The sequence below is a fragment of the Entelurus aequoreus genome, linkage group LG21, assembly GCF_033978785.1.
Source record: "Entelurus aequoreus isolate RoL-2023_Sb linkage group LG21, RoL_Eaeq_v1.1, whole genome shotgun sequence".
NCBI lineage: Eukaryota > Metazoa > Chordata > Actinopteri > Syngnathiformes > Syngnathidae > Entelurus > Entelurus aequoreus.
Window position 1 is genome coordinate 28,833,381 of NC_084751.1, and position 21,565 is coordinate 28,854,945.

The window sequence follows — 21,565 nt, forward strand, 5'->3', positions numbered from 1 at the left end:
AGGAACCTTAAACGATGGTTTAGTGTGCTGACATGGGGCTTAGGCTGAATAATTATTAGTTTAAGGAGTTATCCGGCTTAATGTAGACAGGGCCTAAGAGACATACACAGATGGTGAGACAGTGTACAAAGTTCGATGTAGCGCGGCCGTTGCGGTCCATAAAATCACAATCGCAATATTCTTGAGCGTCCGTTTTAATGAACTTTTTTTTTTTACCATTTTTTTCAAAATAATACAATAAAATGATCCAGATTTATGTGGTAATAACAGCGGGGGTTTGCAGACTCGCCAAGGCATAGTGGTTTAAATTTGTGCGTTCCCGTCTTGTTGACAGTGAACAGTAGTGTGACTCTGTCTTTAAATTGTTTGAATCCTTCTCTGCATTTTGCTTCGTTCTTGCTTGAGTGTTGAGACGCAATAATCCTGTCTTGTCGCAGTTGTATGGATGCATTTTTTTTAAGGAGACATGCGTCAATGATCCGCTTCACACTGCAGCATTCACACTTTAAACCCTGCGGCTTAGAAGATGAAGCTGCTAATTTACTACACTGACAACCTATAAAAAAAATAATTTAATAAAAAAACAAGCACAGACACTGGGAGGGTGTTTTATTGTTTGTGCTATGGTGCCATCTTTTGGACAAATTCTCTCACTGCATGGGCTGCAGGGTCCTTACATTTATGGGTTGATTTTTTTTTTTCTTTTCTTTTAGCTGTGTATAGTGTTTCTACTCGTGTGAATTATGTATTCATCACTCCAAGCAACGTTTGTAAGTTTCACAGTATAACCAAAACTGTTTATACTCACTAAACCGTCCCATGTGTGATGTATTCATGAATGCATTCATGCGTATTTATTTGTACATGCTATCATATGATGCTTGTACATTGATGGATTACCTAATATGCTAACACGCTTACGAGTGTCTGTTAGTGTTAACTTAAAACAGCATTTTTTTGGTAATGTTTCAGTTTACAAATTCCTCAGTAAACTCACCATGATATCACCATGGAGTTATTGAGTCTGTTTAGCTGATTGGAAAGCTACCTTCCACAGACTTGTGTTTTGTTTGATTATCCATTTTTACTGCAGTGGTTCAGTCCCCGTTTGGAAACAATTAAGGTATAAACATTTACAGAATATTACTGTGTAAATAACTCATTTCACAACATATATACTTGTGGTTTATAATCTGGTGCGGCTAGTATATTGACAAATATTATTTTTTTCTAAAATTTAGTGGGTGCAGCTTATATAGTCCGGAAAATACGGTATGTCTTTTTTTTTCTAGGGTTCTAAAGATTAAAAAAACGCCTACAAGATGCAGTTAACATTGCAGCTAATGGGAGTCACCAATGTTGCCTTCAAAGCCCTCTAAAACCATGTCTAAAACCTCCATTGTTTTATATACATGCTGTAAGTATGCATACAATGTAGTAGCAGACACATTCATAGTATGTAATATATACAAAATTTACCATATTTTGGCCATTTTAAGCAAGCTTCTTTCCTGCACAAATTGATTTCAGTACTCATAGCAACATACTTCCTACTTCCGTCAACAAACGGAGCCGAGAGAGTCAGGACCAGCATGACTTGGTGGTGTAAATGTGGAGCTTGCCAAGCTATGCTGCCAGAAATGGAGTGATTCTGATGCACTGAATTGTACACTCTGTTATTATTGATGGAAAGGCTTTAAACAATTACTTACAATGTTCGCGTTCAGGATGCCGACCGATAGGATGGCTAAATGTTTCAGCAAAAGACGTGTACTCCGACTTGAGCTGGTAAATTCAGACTAGTCTTTGGGTATAAAATGTTGAGAACAAACTATCATCTTGCTAAGTCTTTCGACCAAAGTCGCCAGGTCCAAGTTGACTATTCATTGCTTAAGTGGGTCTGGAGTTTTATTTGGTAACGAGTGGAATCTGAAAGTTGACCAACTTTTCGGCTTATGACCACAACCTTGTACAATACGGGTGCAAGGTTTGATTGGTAATCTAGCATTAACCATTACAAACTCAAAATTGATTCAGCTGCTTAGCAGAAGCTAGCTTACCTCTTGTTAATGCCGTAGCCGTGTGAGTGTCTCTTTCAGCAAGGCCGTGTGTTACTATGCTGGAAAAATTGGTCCTTAGTGTTTGCTCTTACAATAATGTTGCAACAGCTTGGTTACTATGCAGGTTACGGAAGGCTCTTTTTAGATGCATTTTTAGAGTGATTTAGAGGCAGGATGGATTACACCCATTATCCCCATTTCTAACTACCTAAAACGAGCCGATTATTAATAATTGTAATGAAAAAAAGAAACATATATGTCCTTGTCTCTTATGAGATTTGTCAAAATGTCAAAAAAAAGTGCAGTTCCCCTTTAAAAGTTCTGTTTCGTCCAAATGTTTGTGACACCGGAATTTGTGTGTGTGTGTTTGTGTGCTATATTAACTGTCAAAAAATAATTCATATCAATTGATAGACTGAACATTATGTGTGTGTTTCACGTTTAGTCATTTAGTTCAATGATGGCCTCACAGTCCAGATGTAATTGTTGTATGTCTGTAAAGTCTGTTAGTACTTGCATGATGTCCAAACACAACTCATATTTGAGGAGCCCTTCCACTGCGATCATTATTTTCTTCTCTTGCACTCAAGCAAACAAGACAACAATGTGCATTTTGATGTTAATACAGAGTGGCATTGTGGTCCTTTCATCCTCATCTCAGTGGATGTATCCAGGTGGTTCAAATTAAGCTATCACAATGTTTTTCTGGAAGTCATTTACATTTCATTAGGTGTGTTGTACACTGAATTCAAACTTCCAAGTGCAATATAATTTTTCACTGGACGTATTCCAGCCTCAGAAGCGGGTAGAAGCCAAAGTACTTTGGTCGGTGGGGAAATACTTGCCAACCGAGTTTTGACAGAGAATGCCCAAATTGAATAGTTGTTCCACCCAAAGTGCGTATGTTGGATGAATGTGCGCAGCAACAGACTTAAGTGAAGCGGGTGAATTCTGCGTTGTAGCTACACAATTCACAATTGTGTAGCTTTTGTCACTTAAGCACATGGGAGAATGGGGCCTTTATAGCACATGTTAACCATAATGGAAAACAATTAGAAATGTTGATTATATATCTTTGTATATTGGCCATTTAATTGTACAGTGAACGAAGTTTGTAATTTATAAAATGAAAAGTACATCCAGCCTTGACCTCGTACTACATAATTGTGATTTAGTGTTCTACTGTGTTGTTAGGGCCCAAGCAGCGGAGCAAGCCCGCAGGGGCGATGCAGAGCACTAAAAGGGCCTTATTAAAATTGCTATGTTTTTTCTTCTATATGTTCGGACGCCTTTTTGAGACCCTTAACATGCACAAAAAGTTCCCATATTTTGTTGGTACGTCAGGTATGGCGAAACATTTAATATTTTTCAGGTCCCGAAAGTGAAATTTCAAAATTGGCTCAGTGCCACTTTTAAAATTAGAAACAATTATCCCCTCCCACCAGTTTAATGTATCGACACGGAAATTGCAGGAGACACACATAAAAGTCTCAGGAAACCATAACTAAAAACGAACAGAAAGTCGGTCATTTTGTTTTTCACCTTCAATTTTTCGGCAAAAAAAGCAGTCATACTTTTACTTACTCCTCCTAGGGATTTTGACCAAATGAGTCGCAGTTAAATTACAGCTACTACACATATAGTCAGTGATAAATTACGAATAACATTTCCTACGCCATAATATGTGGGCATAATACAGCACCAAAATGGCTACGATGGTTTTGATGGCCATTTTTATGCTCAAAAAAAGGGGTCTTACTTTAACGATGAAAAACATGGATGTGGGCGTAACATAGCGGCAAACTTTGATCTGATGGCTCACCACAAAACACGAAACGTTAATAACTCAGGTCCACAAGATCAGACCTTGATCATAATTGGTACAAATGATGATGAAGATATCTTAAAGTGCTGTGTTGGTCAGTACATATTTTGTAGTGTATTATATTAAACTGATGGGCAATGATACATTGTGAATAAATATTATCGAAGACATAAAATGTGGGCGTGGAATAGGGCCAAAACTTTGATCCACAAAACATGAAATCGTTAACTCGACTGCACAAGTTCAGCTCTTTGTCCTAATTGGTAGAAATGATGTTGATGACAACATGAAGGGCTATGTGGGTCAGTACCTGTTCATAGCCATTCAAAGTAGGCGGAGCCTGGCGGTGAAATCTGTCCCACACAATTAGCAATCTAACTGTCATTACTGCACTTTGGATGATCGGATCTCCTTCCTAACATGAGGCTTTAAAGTCGGGGTCTGATCATGCCTGGACGTTAATTTCGACACTACCCTTGCCCCCTTGTGTTGAAGTATTATAACAGTCATAACTTCCTTCGACATTCTCCATTACATTATCTTACTGAAATTTTTGATGGTGGGTTGGGGTGTTGGGTGGGACTTAACTACATGCCAACTGCCTAAAAAACAACCTAAAAAAATCCCCCAAAAAACATCAGAAATAACTTTGTTCGTATGCTCCAATCTTCCTGAAATGTTTGATGTTGTGTCGGATTAATGGGTTGGATGCAACTGCATTACTGCAGAGGCTCCGATCTTCCTGACATTTTTGATGGTGGGTCAGTTTGTTGGCCTCGGACTTAACCGCAAGCGCCATGTGTGCTGGCCAATTTGCACAAACCTTGCGGTGCAACGTGGGCGAGGTTTTGTTCAACACTGCTCGCAGGTTTAGTATTGCATTAGTATTTTCTGATTGTATGAGGTTTGGGATGTTGGCAGTCCAACTAAGCATGTGTGATGTTTTCATGGCCAGTGGTTTAACAAACTGTACTGACACCAAACAAGTACTTTTTGGCGTCCTTTGAATCTACTGCATAAAGAAACATGGGATAAATAATAGTACAAAGTATAATGTTTTAATGGTAAAGTCATGACCATAGTGAGGAAGAAACCAGACTACACTGATGTCATTGAGGATCAGCATTTGAACTGTGAGTAGTCATGAAAAGTAAAAAAAAAAACATTTCTGAACCTCAACAGAGATAACAATGAGCCTGAAGGGCATAGTGCCATCACGGCAAGGGTGCCAGCTTTCCAAAACAACAAATATTCAGCCCGTCAGCAGACAACGATCTAACACCCAGGAATGTCATGTTGTCGTCAGACACATGTTTTGTTTAGAATGCATGACTTCTTGAACACAGTTACTTCAAAACAAAAGCAAATAACTCTGTGTTTTTAGGAAGTAAATAAAACATGAGTGCTTAAGGTAAAATGATGGATACAACACAGACCAAGTAGAACAATCAGAATACTTTTCTAATATTTTTTGGGCAAAAACACGAGTAACGATGTGTGATAATGTATGCAGTACATAGTACATTGTTCATAGTGAATGTATTATTCATTTGAAAATAATGTAACTTGCCACTTTTATTGTGCACACTGCCACAAATGCGGTACTTTGGATTGAACCAAAGAACATAAATTAATTTCAAATCATTGAAAGGGTGAACTTTTGTGGCCTTTGGAGGCGGGTAAACAGTCATCCTGCACACCAATAGGTTGTTCACCCTTTCAGTGGCAAAACAACTTTTTAGTGGCCACTTTTTCCAATGAGACATTCTTTTGGGGAGAGGTATAAGGACATTGGTCTAAACCAGAGACAGGTGATGACACACATCTGTTTCGAGGGAGCCCTATCTAGTTTGACATACAGTACATGGGCTCTTTCACACTTACATCTATTTCCTGACATCTTTCCCCCAAATATTGTCTCATTCTACAGGAAGAGTGACCTTGAAAAAGTTGTTTTGTCACTAAGAAGGCAAATAATCTATTATGCCATAACAGCAACTAGGGATGGGTACCTTTCACATTTACCAATATGCTACCAATTCCCAATATCTGGTAATTGATACAAAACTCAACGGTAGCAATTTTCAGTACTTTGGTGTGTTCATGTGATAATAAACTTTTAACATTTAACACTTAGCTAATAAAAATGACTGTGCTGTCCAATTACATCTTAAATTTTTAAACTTTCAGTCGCGAGTATGAATTAGTATGCATTTCAGTTTTGTCCGAGCTGTTTTGGCGTAGTCAGGAATTAGTCTTTGCCATTAAGTTGAATGTGCCAGTTTTATCTTGTGTTGAGTCTAACAAAGTGTTTAGACTGTAAGAATTGTATTTAATACACACCAGCTGTTTAATACATACATCTTAGTTGTAATTTTGATGACCAAATTTCAAAGTGTTGAAATGGCCATGGAAAATTTCTAATACTAATCAGTAGCATGTATATGGCATATAAGAAATATGGATTTTTAGTTTTGAGCGTTTTCTATTGGGCATGCTTGCTTTGTTGGCATGGGAAATTGCAACATTGCCAAGAGGCAGTCCGCTACGAATTTGCTTGAGTCAGTGCTGAGCCTGCAACCAGACGTGACATCATTTGCAACAAAGGTATCGAAATATTGTCATGTTTACGTGAATTAATAGTATAGACGTAATTCTGTCAGTAGCCTACCTATAAAAGTACCAAATTTTTTACCCATCTTTAATAGCGACAACATCCAGATTGTTACCAGGCTCACCAAAAATACAGGGAAACTCCACCCCTGAAACTTGGAAATGTATGCATCTTTTGGATGAAAGGTGAAACACAGTTTATTTTATTCAGTTGTTGCCAATTAACATGAATTGATGACTGATAATCCACATAAATATGTCACTTTGGATTTTCATAGGTTAAGAGAATTAGTGTGCCTTTACAAATGCAAAAGGGAAGACAGAGGGGAGGCTGACGTACACTGGACAGTACGATGTAAAAATTTGTAAAATGTATAAGTAAATGAACAATTAGTGGAACCAGGTCATAGACGTAGGAAAATTAAAAGAAAGAAAAGAGGAGTCTGAGTTTAAACGTAGGGTAGCTGTATGTGTTTTCTATCAACATGTCATTATCAGTAGGTAAAACTTTATTACTGCAGTAATGCTCTAATTAAGAGCTAATCATTTCCTTTAAACTGGACTGCACCAACAACGACACACTGAGGCACCATTAACTCTGACTAAAACACAGCCTGAGACACACAAAAACAGAATGTTCCGCAGAGCGTCTAAATCAGTACTGATCAGTAAAACTGCTCAATGGAACCACTGGACGGAAGAACAACTCTATGTATAATGCATTTTGCTTTCCAGATGGAGTAGTATTAGTCATTAAAAATGAGCCAGCCTTGTAATTTGCATGAACTTGCAGGTTTGACTTTTTGGCTTGATTTTAGTATATTTATTATTATCATGCCAAGTGCGGAGGGGACAACTTAATCTTTGTCTCCTGAGGGTGTTTGATTTTTGGGATCACATCTGGCTTGAGTATTTTACATTTTTCCTTCCAAACTCCGACCAACACACTTCTTCTTTGAAGTCAGAATCATGAAAATTATCGGTGCAAATTATACTCCTCTTTTGGACAAATTCGCTCACTGCATGGGCTGCAGGGTCCTTACATTTACGGGTTGAGATTTTTTAAAATGTCCTTTTAGCCGTCTATAGCGTTTCTACTCGTGTGAATTATTTTTTCATCACTCCAAGCAACGTTTGTAAGTTTCACAGTATAACTAAAACTGTTTATAAAGTTAAAGTTAAAGTACCAATGATTGTCACACACACTAGGTGTGGTGAAATTTGTCCTCTGCATTTGACCCATCCCCTTGTTCACCCCCTGGGAGGTGAGGGGAGCAGTATACCCGCTAAACCGTCCAATGTGTGATGTATTCATGAGTGTATTCATGCGTATTTATTTGTACGTGCTTTCGTATGATGCTTGTGTCGTTAGCGATACCTAATATGCTAACACGTTTACGAGTGTCTGTGTTAGTGTTAACTTAAAACAGCATTCTTTTTGTATTGTTTCAGTTTACAAATTCGTCAGTAAACTCACCATGACATCACCATGAAGTTATTGAATCTGTTTAGCTGATTGGAGAGCTAGCTTCCACAGCTAGTCGGTCCATGACGATGACTTGTGTTTTGTTTGATCAGCCGTTTTTTACTGCTGTGGTAGAGTCATCATTTGTAACAATTAAGGTATGTAAATAAACATTTACAGAATATTACTGTGTAAATGACATTTCACAACGTATATATTTGTGGTTTGTAATCTGGTGCGGCTAGTATATTGAAAAATATGTTTTTCTTCTAAAATTTAGTGGGTGCATCTTATATACCGGTGCGCTCTATAGTCCGGAAAATATGGTATGTCTTTTTTTTCTAGGGTTCTAAAGATTAAAAAAACGCCTACAAGATGCAGTTAACGTTGCAGCTAATGGGAGTCACCAATGTTGCCTTCAAAGCCCTCTAAAACAATGTATAAAACCTCCATTGTTTTATATACATGCTGTAAGTATGTATAAAATGTAGTAGCAGAAACATTCATAGTATGTAATATATGCAACATTTACCGTATTTTGGCCATTTTAAGCAAGCTTCTTTCCTGCGCGCATTGATTTCAGTACTCATAGCAACATACTTCCTACTTCCGTCAACAAACGGAGCCGAGAGAGTCAGGACCGGCATGACTTGGTGGTGTAAATGTGGAGCTTGCTGTCAGCTATGCTGACAGAAATGGAATGATTCTGCTGCACTGAGTGGCACACTCTGTTATTATTGATGGAAATGCTTTAATGTGCCTGGCAAGGAAGACATCGCTCAAATAAACTTCATCACAACGAAAGACAAATTGTTTGCGCTAAAAAACTTTGCAGCTGTAGAAACTTTTTTCCATCTACCCAAAATCAACTGAAAAAAACTTACGCAGACAGTGGTCCATCAAGTAAGTTACTATAATATGTATCATGATACATGCTGCACGTAGTGCTTGTTACAACTACACTACACTGTCAAGCTAGCTGTGTACAAACCAAAAAACTAGCCGCCCTAGTGCCATGCATTTATTCGACAACAACAAACATGTACTTACAATGTTCGTGTTCAGGATGCCGACCGATAGGATGGCTGAATCTTTCAGCAAAAGACGTGTACTCTGACTTGAGCTGGTAAATTCAGACTAGACCTTGGGTATAAAATGTTGAGAACAAACTAGCATCTTGCTTAATCTTTCAACCAATGTCGCCAGGTCCAAGTTGACTATTCATTGCTTTAGTGGGTCTGGAGTTTTAGTTGGTAACGAGTGGAATCTGAAAGTTGACCAACTTTTCGGCTTATGACCACAACCTTGTACAATACGGGTGCAAGGCACGATTGGTAATCTGTATGTCTCTGGTTCAGTCCGTCTCACTTTAGGTGTGTCAATTTGATTGGCGAGGTCCATACTTTGTGCATATTCCCATCATTTAGAAATAAATGCAGACTGAACCTTTCTTTAGTTGTAATTAGTTGTACAACCTGAAATATTTGTTAATTCCTTCAAATACTGCGAGAAAATATTGTGATTCAGGATAAAGATGCTACCAAAATACATACTACAAAAAATAACGTTGCGTCAATCTTTTGTAAGTGACGTCAGCAGGCTGATGCAGGCCCGCCCACATTTTAGAGCTAAAAGTATGTGTTCCAAAATGTGCTGAAACTCATTTGAAAACGAGCCTAAAATCGCTACGCGTTTCTATTTTTCTATTCTAATTTGGGGGCAGTTTTATCTGTAGACATCAGGTTTAGGTCCAGACCTATGAAATAATTGCCAATGTTTTTAGCATGAAAGGGGCACTTTAAAACTAATATGTGCTTTCACGTCAGGGTCTCTCAAAGTCTCCTGTAACCCAAGAAAAAACAGTCACACAGTTTGAGAATGAATACTGTCATAATTAGAGGAACCATTTACAAATCTTTGTTGAATATGTTTTTGTTTCTGCATAAGCTCTGACATTTAACACATCATCAAGAAAAAGCCACCAAAGAGTTGCTGAGTTCTTAGAACAGACTCGTGTGGGACTTGTACTATTCCTTTGATGCTTATTTCTGTCTGGTGTTTATTTTTACAGTTCCGCCTCAGTTCCTCAACTATCCAACCAACACATATGCCTACGAATCCACCGACATCGAGCTGGAGTGCGCAGTGACAGGAAACCCAGCACCGACCATCCGCTGGTTAAAGAATGGAGAGGAAGTTATCCCTAGTGACTACTTCCAAATAGTGGTGAGCCAAGCTGAGCCAAGACGAAAACACACACGCACACACACACACACACACTCACACACACACACACACACACACACACAACGAAAAGCCCAATGATTGCATTCAATTCAGTTCATGTCATATGTGGAACAGGTTTGGAAGCATGCTCCATACCTTTACATATTAAAGGGGATTGACATTTTCCCATATGGGCAAACACTTTGGTGATAATGTTATGATGAAAAAGTTTATAAAACTGCCCAAACTATGTGGAGTTTCTGAATCGCTTTTGGCTTTAGTCTTTACAATGTTTTGTGGAATATAGTTGGGACAAGGATATAAACAATAAACATAGCTGTATCTGTAATAGTAGTACATCTTAGTGTAGCGTGGCTCAGGTCGTAGGGCGGTAATCCAGAAACTGGAGTATCAATCAATTAATCAATCACAATTTATTTATATAGCCCTTAATCACAAGTGCTTTAAAGGGTTTCACAAACCACCAGGACATCCGCTGTTCTTAACCCACATCCAGGCAAGGAAACACTTCAAAAGCCCAAACTGGAATAAGATGACACCTTGGGAAGGGACCACAGATGTGGGTACACACCTTCAGGGTGACTGTCTGCAATGGATGCCGAATGGGTACAATTATTGAATTATTACATTAATAGACAATGTGAGAGTCGAGTCCATCGGGAAACTAACAGAGGATCGTAGGGGAATATTCTTGCAGTAGACAAGTTGGCAACGCAAAGACGTCACCAGCTGTGCATTGAAGAGTGGCCCACCCCGGTTCACGACTTGAATCAGCCAGCGCTTCTTCCAGACTGGTACCACTCGAGAAATTATCCATGACCACCTGGTATCCTCTCCATGCAGGAGATGGGGGCAGAGCAGAAAAGAAAAGCGGCACGTCAACTGGTTTAAACAGGATCTATCCAAAAGTTAGGGTATATAAATGAGTTTCAAGGTGGGACTTGAATGCTTTTCCTGAAGTAGCATCTCTAACTTTTGCCAATAGAGCATTCCAGAGTACTGGAGCCCGAATAGAAAACGCTTAAGAGCCTGTAGACTTTTTTGGGCTCTGGGAAGCACTAAAAAGCCGATGTTCTTGGAATGCAGATTTCAGGATTTAATATATGGCACAATACAATCAGAAACATAATTCTGAATGTAAGTAAGGCTGAAACGACGCGTCGACGTAGTCGACGTCATCGGTTACGTAAATACGTCGACGCCGTTTTTGTGCGTCGACGCGTCGCATAATGACGTCACACTACCGTCATGGCGAAGCGCAAAGCAGACGATCAAAGAAGACGATGCGAGCGGTGCGAGCGAGGGGGGAAAAGCATGCCAAAAGTGGTCAAAAGTGTGGGAGTATTTCAATAAACGGCCTAATAATGTTGTTGTATGCACACTGTGTCGAGCGGAAATGGCCTATCATAGCAGCACAACGGCTATGAACGAACATTTGAAAAGAAAACCATCAACTAGTCAATCGTCCGCGTGAGCATACGTTGTCATCATTACACAAAAACATGAATGTGTCATTTGTATCTGCTAGGGGTGTAACGGTACGTGTTTTGTATTGAACCGTTTCGGTACGGGGCTTTCGGTTCGGTACGGGGGTGTACCGAACGAGTTTCTAAGCCAAAGCTAACTTTAGCTGCTAAAGTCTTAACAAGTTGCTTTGCTCCGTCTGCCTCTGTCTCAGCACGCAGCATTGTCCCACCCACACAACCATCTGATTGGTACACACGCAGCATTGTCCCACCCACACAACCATCTGATTGGTACACACGCAGCATTGTCCCACCCACACAACCATCTGATTGGTACACACGCAGCATTGTCCCACCCACACAACCATCTGATTGGTACACACGCAGCATTATCAGCCAATCAGCAGTGCGTATTCAGAGCGCATGTAGTCAGCGCTTCAGCGTGGAGCAGATAGGTGTTTAGCAGGTGAGCATCAGGCAGCGGACTTTCCCCAAATGATAATAAACACCTCCCAGTCAACTACTAGTAACATCACTATGAGCCCGTTGACCTTCTAGAAACTTAAACTGCAGCTCAGCTCACTCGCAATCCTGGTTTGAGGTGAAGGCTAATTAGCTCTCAGTTCCAGCAACATCGACCCATTCTGAGCGCCTATTTTCAGCTGCTGGGAATATTGTAAACAAGAAAATAAGCATAGCATGTAGACATGCTAACCTTTCTTCATTACAACTGTTAGACACTCCCTGGAATGAGTAGAATTGGTTATTGTGTACTGTGTTGGACTGGATGTTTATTTTGCACATTTTAAAAGCAATACTTAATGTTTACAGTGCTCCAGAATATTTAGATTGGCACTTTTTTGTATTGGATGTTTATCTTTATTTTTGCACATTTTAGCAAATAAGCAATACTTTCACTTTTGTTGAAATGTTTACACTGTTGTTACAGAATATTTCGTTTTGCACTTTTTTGTATTGGATGTTTATCTTTATTTTTGCACATTTTAAAGCAAAATAAGCAATACTTTTACTTTTGAAATGCTTACACTATTGCAGAATATTAAGATTTGCACTGGATGTTGACTTTTATATTTGCACATTAAAAAGCAAATAAGCTACTTTTAATTTTGTTAAATGTTAAAAGTTTTAAATGTTTACATTGTTACAGAATATTTAGTCATGTTGTTGTCAATGTTGACTGAGTGGCCATACTTCTTTTTTTTTGTAAATAAAAGCCATGCCTTTTGAAAAAACGGGCCTACATTTATTTTTTCATCTTCATTTTGAATAAAAAAATAATCGGTAAAAGGAAAAATAATCTATAGATTAATCGAAAAAATAATCTATAGATTAACCGATTAATCGAAAAAATAATCTATAGATTAATCGATAGAAAAATAATCGTTAGCTGCAGCCTTAAATGTAAGTAATAAAACCTTAAAAATCCCACATGAAGTGTACCGGTAGCCAGTTCAGGTAGGCCAGTATAGGCGTAATATAATCGAACTTTCTTGTTAATTGTCAAAAGTCGAGCAGCCACATTTTATACTAATTGCAATCTTTTAATGCTACACGGTGAGATTCGAAAATAAAATATTACAGTAATCGAGACGAGATGTAACAAACGTATGTATAATGATCTCACTGTCATTGGTGAACAAAATGTACATATTGTAGCAATATTACGGAGATTAAGAAGGCTGTTTTAGTAACATTTCTAATGTGTACCTCAAACGAGAGAGTTGGGTCGAAAATAATACAACGATTCTACACCGAGTCGCTTTGGAAAATTGTTTTTTTTGGTCAAAATTTAAGGTGGTATCCTTAAAAAGGAGCTTGTTTCCAGCAGGACTGATAATCGACATCTCTGTTTTTTTGGCATTAAGATGCAAAAAGTTGCCGCACATGCATTGTTTAATTTAATTAAAGGGGTCATATTAGGATTTTTTTTCACATTTAAAACACTTAGAATATGTTTGACAAACGATCTTCAAGCCTCTTTCTAATTGTCTCTTTAGGATATGCCGTTTTGTGTGCGGTGTGCGTGCCTCCACATGTAGATTTTAGCGCTTCCATATCGAGTCTACTGACAGGTATTAATCAGAACTAAATGCTGCTTTGTATTAAAATTGCAACAGTGGAGGACCCATGTGCATGTACAAGCCAATCTGCCCCACAACAAGAGGATAGACAAAAAGGAGCTCTTCGAGTAAATCTCTACCATATATGGAGATATCTGCTTAAGTCAAAATGGGGCAAATTTCAAACGACTCTTATCATGTATCAAGGAAGGCAAGATGTTTTTTTAAATATCTCTGCCATGCTTCCATGGTTTGATTTACATTTTTGGGGGCTTATGCAGAACCCACATTCCCAAATCTGGCATGTTGAATAGCTTCAGGGGGATGTAAAGTTGAGTGTCATCAGCATAACAGTGAAAGCTAACACTATATTTGCGTATGATTTTGCCAAGGGGCAGCATATGAATGCTGAAAAGTACAGGGCCAAGAAACAAATCGTGTGGAACTCCGCAAGTGACTTCAAAGGGTAACTGCTGCTCCGTAGCCGGCTTCCGCACATGCTCCGCCCACAGGCGATGCGTGGACCACGCCCCCTCCACATGCCTCCACCGCCAGTCCTAGGCCGGGCAGCCGTCCGGCTGCGCCCACTCCCCCCCACCCTACTCCGTGGAGGGCCGCGAGAGGAAATCAGCCACCGCCATCCGCGCGACCGGCCGGTGGACCACCTGGAAGTTGTAAGGTTGCAACGCGAGGTACCACCGGGTGACCAAATAGCGCAAGTTATTTGGACACTAGGGGAACATATTCTAAGTAACAAATACTTAAGGGTTAGGGTTATTGTAGTTAGGAACAGACCATATTAATTAAGTGGTATTAAAGGGAGAATCATATACAACAACTTCCTTACTTAGTACTAATCAGCAATAATTCTGAGGTTATTGAGGGAAGACTCATAGTGAAAGGCCTACTGAAATGAAATTTTCTTATTTAAACGGGGATAGCAGATCCATTCTATGTGTCATACTTGATCATTTCGCCATATTGCCATATTTTTGCTGAAAGGATTTAGTAGAGAACATCAACGATGAAGTTCGCAACTTTTGGTCGCTGATAAAAAAGCCTTGCCTGTACCGGAAGTAGCGTGACGTCACAGGTTGTGGAGCGCCTCACATCTGCACATTGTTTACAATCATTCCCACCTGCAGCGAGAGCGATTCGGACCAAGAAAGCGACGATTACCCCATTAATTTGAGCGAGGATGAAAGATTTGTGGATGAGGAAAGTGAGAGTGAAGGATTAGAGGGCAGTGGAAGCAATTCAGATAGGGAAGATACTGTGAGAGGCGGGTGGGACCTGATATTCAGCTGGGAATGACTAAAACAGTAAATAAACACAAGACATATATATACTCTATTAGCCTCAACACAACCAAGCTTATATTTAATATGCCACAAATTAATCCCCATAACAAACACCTCCCCCCTCCCGTCCATATAACCCACCAATACAACTCAAACACCAGCACAACACACTCAATCCCACAGCCCAAAGTACCGTTCACCTCCGTAAAGTTCATGCAGCACATATATTTCCCCAAAGTTACGTACGTGACATGCACATAGCGGCACGCACATACGGGCAAGCGATCAAATGTTTGGAAGCCAAAGCTGTACTCACGGTAGCGCGTCTGCTATCCAACTCAAAGTCCTCCTGGTTGTGTTGCTGCAGCCAGCCGCTAACACACCGATCCCACCTACAGCTTTCTTCTTTGCTGTCTTCATTGTTCATTAAACAAATTGCAAAAGATTCACCAACACAGATGTCCAGAATACTGTGGAATTTTGCGATGAAAACAGACGACTTAATAGCTGGCCACAATGGTGTCCCAATATGTCCGCACAATCCGTGACGTCACACGCAAACGTCATCATACCGAGACGTTTTCAGCAGAATATTTCGCGGGAAATTTAAAATGGCACTTTACTAATCTAACCCGGCCGTATTGGTATGTGTTGCAATGTGAAGATTTCATCATTGATATATAAACTATCAGACTGCGTGGTCGGTAGTAGTGGGTTTCAGTAGGCCTTTAATGGCTGACTATGCAGAATAAAGCCCTAATAAGTACTTAATAATGACTATTTAAGAGCCAATATGTTACTAATATGTATTTTAATAAGCAACTACCGTATTTTTCGGATTATAAGTCGCAGTTTTTTTCATAGTTTGGCCGTGGGTGCAACATTTACCGTATTTTCCGCACTGTAAGGTGCACCGGATTATAAGGCGCACCTTCAATGAATGGCATATTTTAAAACTTTGTTCATGTATAAGGTGCACCGCATTATAAGGTACACCACATTATAAGGCGCATAGAATAGACGCTACAGTAGAGGCTGGGGTTACGTTATGCATCCATTAGATGGAGCTGCGCTAAAGGGAATGTCAACAAAACAGTCAGATAGGTCAGTCAAACTTTATTAATAGATTACAAACCAGCGTTCTGGCAACTCTGTTCACTCTCAAAATGAATAAACAGCTGTTTTATTATTTTCCCGGAGGTAAAGTCAGTGACGTGGTGTTTTGTTTATATTTTAAAGGCCTACTGAAATGAAATTTTCTTATTTAAACGGGGATAGCAGATCCATTCTATGTGTCATACTTGATCATTTCGCGATATTGCTATATTTTTGCTGAAAGGATTTAGTAGAGAACATCGACGATAAAGTTCGCAACTTTTGGTCGCTGATAAAAAAAGCCTTGCCTGTACCGGAAGTAGCGTGACATCGCAGGTTGAAGGGCTCCTCACATTTCCCCATTGTTTACACCAGCAGCGAGAGCGATTCGGACCGAGAAAGCGACGATTACCCCATTAATTTGAGCCAGGATGAAAGATTCGTGGATGAGGAACGTGAGAGTGAAGGATTAGAGTGCAGTGCAGGACGTATCTTTTTTCGCTCTGACCGTAACTTAGGTACAAGGGCTCATTGGATTCCACACTTTCTCCTTTTTCTATTGTGGATCACGGATTTGTATTTTAAACCACCTCGGATACTATATCCTCTTGAAAATGAAAGTCGAGAACATGAAATGGACATTCACAGTGACTTTTATCTCCACGACAATACATCGGTGAAGCACTTTAGCCTCGGAGCTAACGTGATAGCATCGTGCTTAAATGCAGATAGAAACAAAAGAAATAAGCCCCTGACTGGAAGGATAGACAGAAGATCAACAATACTACCAAACACTGGACCTGTAACCACACGGTTAATGCTGTCCAACCTGGCGAAGCCTAGCAATGCTGTTGCTAACGACGCCATTGAAGCTAACTTAACTACGAGATCTCGACAGAGCTATGCTAAAAACATTAGCTATCCACCTACGCCAGCCCTCATCTGCTCATCAACACCCGTGCTCACCTGCGTTCCAGCGATCGACGGCACGACAAAGGACTTCACCCAATCATCGATGCGGTCGGCGGCTAGCGTCGGATAGCGCGTCTGCTATCCAACTCAAAGTCCTCCTGGTTGTGTTGCTGCAGCCGGCCGCTAATACACCGATCCCACCTACAGCTTTCTTCTTTGCATTGTTCATTGTTCATTAAACAAATTGCAAAATATTCACCAACACAGATGTCCAGAATACTGTGGAATTTTGCGATGAAAACAGAGCTGTTTGTATTGGGATACAATGTGTCCCAATACTTCCGCTTCAACCATCGACGTCACGCGCAAACGTCATCATACCTAGACGTTTTCAAGCGGAAGTTTCCCGGGAAATTTAAAATTGCACTTTATAAGTTAACCCGGCCGTATTGGCATGTGTTGCAATGTTAAGATTTCATCATTGATTTATAAACTATCAGACTGCGTGGACGGTAGTAGTGGGTTTCAGTAGGCCTTTAACAACAGCAAGGTATAACATGTAGTGCAACATTTATATCACATAGTGGAGGGAAACGTTTGCCTGATTCAATAAACAAGTAAAAAACAGTGATACTGTTACGGTAAATCAAACGTTAGTGCAGGGGTCACCAACGCGGTACCCACGGGCACCAGGTAGCCCTTAAGGACCAGATGAGTCGCCCGCTGGCCTGTTCTAAAAATAGCTCAAATAGCAGCACTTACCAGTGAGCTGGCATTTACAGAGAAAAAAAGTGCTGCACTTTCCCTCTGTGCAGATGGTGCTGAAAGACAATGCTTCTGCATCTGAGGCTTTTGACAAAGTTGCAGAAAAGTACTCTCAGGTCATAAACAGAGTTGGGCAAGAGTTTGAGAACAGGTTTTGTGACCTGGATCAGCTTGAGCCATGTGTGTCGTTCATTTCTAATCCTTTCATGAACGTGGACATATCATGCATTGCTGAGCAGTTAAGTGCAATATTCAGCCTGGATGCTGAACAGGTGGAGATTGAAATTGGAACACTGCAAAATGACCTCCACCTCAAAGCCCACCAGGCTGCACCAAACTTTTGGTGCCTTGTTGACGCAGAAATACTTTTCTGCGTCAACAAGGTGGTGTATGTGCAGCAGCTATGAAGGTTGCAAGCCTGTTTGGTTCAAGTTATCTTTATGAATCAGCCTTTTCTGACATTAACTTCATCAAGAACAAACACAAAACACGCCTCACTGATGCACATCTGCAAGACTCACTCAGAGTTGCAGTGTCAAGTTACACACCAGAGTACAACACACTAGTTAACAGCATGCAATGCCAGGCTTCCCACTAACTGACAAAGAAACAGATAACAGATTTGGTGTCCAGTTCAAAGTGTGACATGATTTATTTAAAAATTTGAGAGTTGACTTTTGTATTTTACATGAGTTATTATTTGTACAAACATGGTGCAAAGTAATTCATGATTTGTTAAAACATGTTAGTGGCTAGCTAGTTAAAATGGGATATTGTGATTTCACAAGACTGTCTTAGAAGTGATCATTTGAAAATGTTCAATTTGAAAAATGTGCACTTAGAGAAAATATAAAAATAAAGTGTTGCACATTGATATTTATCTGTTTCTATATATATTTATTGTGAGAAATCATTAAGATGATCAGTGTTTCCACAAATATAAATATAATTAATTATTAATAATAACATAGAGTTAAAGGTAAATTGAGCAAATTGGCTATTTCTGGCAATTTATTTAAGTGTGTATCAAACTGGTAGCCCTTCGCATTAATCAGTACCCAAGAAGTAGCTCTTGGTTTCAAAAAGGTTGGTGACCCCTGCGTTAGTGCGATCACAATATAGTAACACTCGAAATAGTGCAGAGCAATAACAATATATCAATAACTCAACGATGCTCAAACGTTAATGTCACACAACATAACACACAAAATAAACATGTAAAGCTCACTTTATGAAGTTATTCCTCATCCACGAATCCCTCAAATTATTCTTCTTCAGTGTCCGAAATTAAACAGTTGGGCGGATACGGCATCCAACGGCTCCGTCTCGTCGAAGTCGTCATTAATCGAGTCAGTGTCGCTGCTGCTCTATTGCCGTGTTCTACTGCGTGACTGATCGTCTTAAGTTTAAACTCTGCGTCGTAAGCGTGTCTCTTAATAGGAGCCATTTTGGAGTCTTTACATAAACAAACAAATGGAAATGAAACGGCACGCCTCGCGCAGTATATATCCCAGCATGCACCACACGCTTCTTCTTCTTCTAAGGGGGAAAATGAAGTCGGCGGCTGCTTACCGTAGTTGCGATTGATTGATTGATTGAAACTTTTACCTGTTGGAGGCTCAATATTGGTCCATATATAAGGCGCACCGGATTACAATGCGCACTGTCAGCTTTTGACAAAATTGGAGGTTTTTAGGTGCGCATTATAGTGCGGAAAATACAGTACTCCGGAGCGACTTATGTGTGAAATTATTAACACATTACCGTAAAATATCAAATAATATTATTTATCTCATTCGCATAAGAGACGAAGCGAATGGCAGCAATCGTCACACACACACGTCAGCAATCGTCAGTCACACGTCAACCAATAATAATTTGGCGGGGTAGGGTCATGGCAGAAGTGCATTGTGGGTCATGGGATGCTAACTGCTATATGCTACTGCCGTAGCTATTAAAATGGATCACATCATCATTGGCGGTAACTTATAAAAACTGAGAAGGACTGAACAAAAATGGCACCAAAAAGGAAATTATATACTGCAGATTACAAGCTGGACGTAGTGAAATATGCAGCAGAGAACGGCAATCGAGCAGCAGAAAGAAAGGACATACCAGAGGCGACATCTGGGAGGAAGATTTCATCGGATTTAGCGATCGGGAGTGACAGATTGTTTGGTAAACGTATAGCATGTTCTATATGTTATAGTTATTTGAATGACTCTTGCCATGATGTGTTGCGTTAACATACCAGGCACGTTCTCAGTTGGTTATTTGTGCGTCATATGGCGTACACTTATTCAGCCTGTTGTTCACTATTCATTTATTTTAAATTGCCTTTCAAATGTCTATTCTTGGTGTTGGATTTTATCAAATAAATTTCCCCCAAAAATGCGACTTATATATGTTTTTTTTCCTTCTTTATTGTGCATTTTCGGCCGTTGCGACGTAGACTCCGAAAAATACGGTAATGAATGGTGAATATATTCCCCATACTAAAGTGTTACCAAAAAAATCATATGACCCCTTAAACCCCAAAAACATTTTTTTTTACCAAATAAACAAGACCCAGGACACGTTGGGAAGACGCCTCGGGATCCCCCGGAAGGAGCTGGACGAAGTGGCTGGGTAGAGGGAAGTCTGGGCTTCTCTACTTAGGCTGGTGCCCCCGCGACCCGACCTTGGATAAGCAGAAGAAGATGGATGGAAATAAATAAATACAAAATTAACTCAAAAAGAAAGATTTCCAATGGAATATAAAACAATTACAACCCAAACATTTATGCAATTTAAGGAAAAATGTGTTTGCAAATCTTTATTGTTGTTTACAATGTTTTGAAATCTCAAAACCATTATTTTTGGTTACAAATCCTTTTGTTTGGTCGCTCAAAAAGACTTTAAACTCTCTCCGTAGAATGTAGCCAAAGTGAACCAAACTGTGACCTTAAAATTTATGGCGAACCGTTAAAACCCTACTTATCCCTGATTCCATAATCTACAGTCAAATCACAAAATGTTGGATTGATGCCCTCACACAGTTTTTCCACATACTGTTTAGGTTTCTGACATGTTTTTCTGTTTGTTTGTTTAGGATGGCAGTAACCTGCAGATTTTGGGTTTGGTCAAGTCAGATGAAGGATTTTATCAGTGTGTGGCAGAGAACATCGCTGGCAGCTCACAGGCGATGGCTCAACTGTTGCTTCGAGAACCAGGTAGGAACTGCAAGCCTACAAAGAATAATCATGTGTTGACACTGCTAATGACGAGTCATGTACATTTCTACATGAGTAAAAACCTTCTCATCGTATTGTATTTACTATGATATTTGAATGTTGTCATTGTGAAACAGAAATACAGCAATACATATTTCAACTAATCACTCTTTACTGGAACCCTCATAAGACCAACATTTACTTTTCACATTGAACATAATTAAACCAGCCCGCGCATCATCAACTGTAAACCCCCGTTTGACCTAATCATACATTTGATCGTTTGCAGTGTGAAACATGTATAAGAAAAGACAAAATAAAAACTATAAACTGTAGTTAGTGTAACAATTAAACTCATAAAAGAGTTTTTCATTGACCAATTAAATTTCCGCATTTTCTGGATTCATATGCATGCACAGATGGAGGGGGTGCATGGATTCCAATGGGGAGCACGTCTCGCCAGAACACTGGCAAGAAGTGTTGGCACTCAATGGAAAAGTGTCTCCAGACACTGTGTTGTGCA

The 21,565-nt window shown here is 39.7% G+C and overlaps 1 protein-coding gene across 1 annotated transcript in view; it reads left to right on the forward strand.

The window, feature by feature from the left end:
- The window catches only part of LOC133638614 (netrin receptor DCC-like), a 321,291-nt gene extending 299,955 nt beyond the window's left edge, over window positions 1-21,336 (forward strand). Inside the window, exons 6-8 of the mRNA XM_062031403.1 lie at window positions 10,035-10,189; window positions 20,922-21,042; window positions 21,332-21,336. Coding sequence (XP_061887387.1) covers window positions 10,035-10,189; window positions 20,922-21,042; window positions 21,332-21,336 — 281 coding nt within the window. The remainder of the gene's footprint in view (window positions 1-10,034; window positions 10,190-20,921; window positions 21,043-21,331) is intronic.
- The last annotated feature ends 229 nt before the right edge of the window (window positions 21,337-21,565 follow it).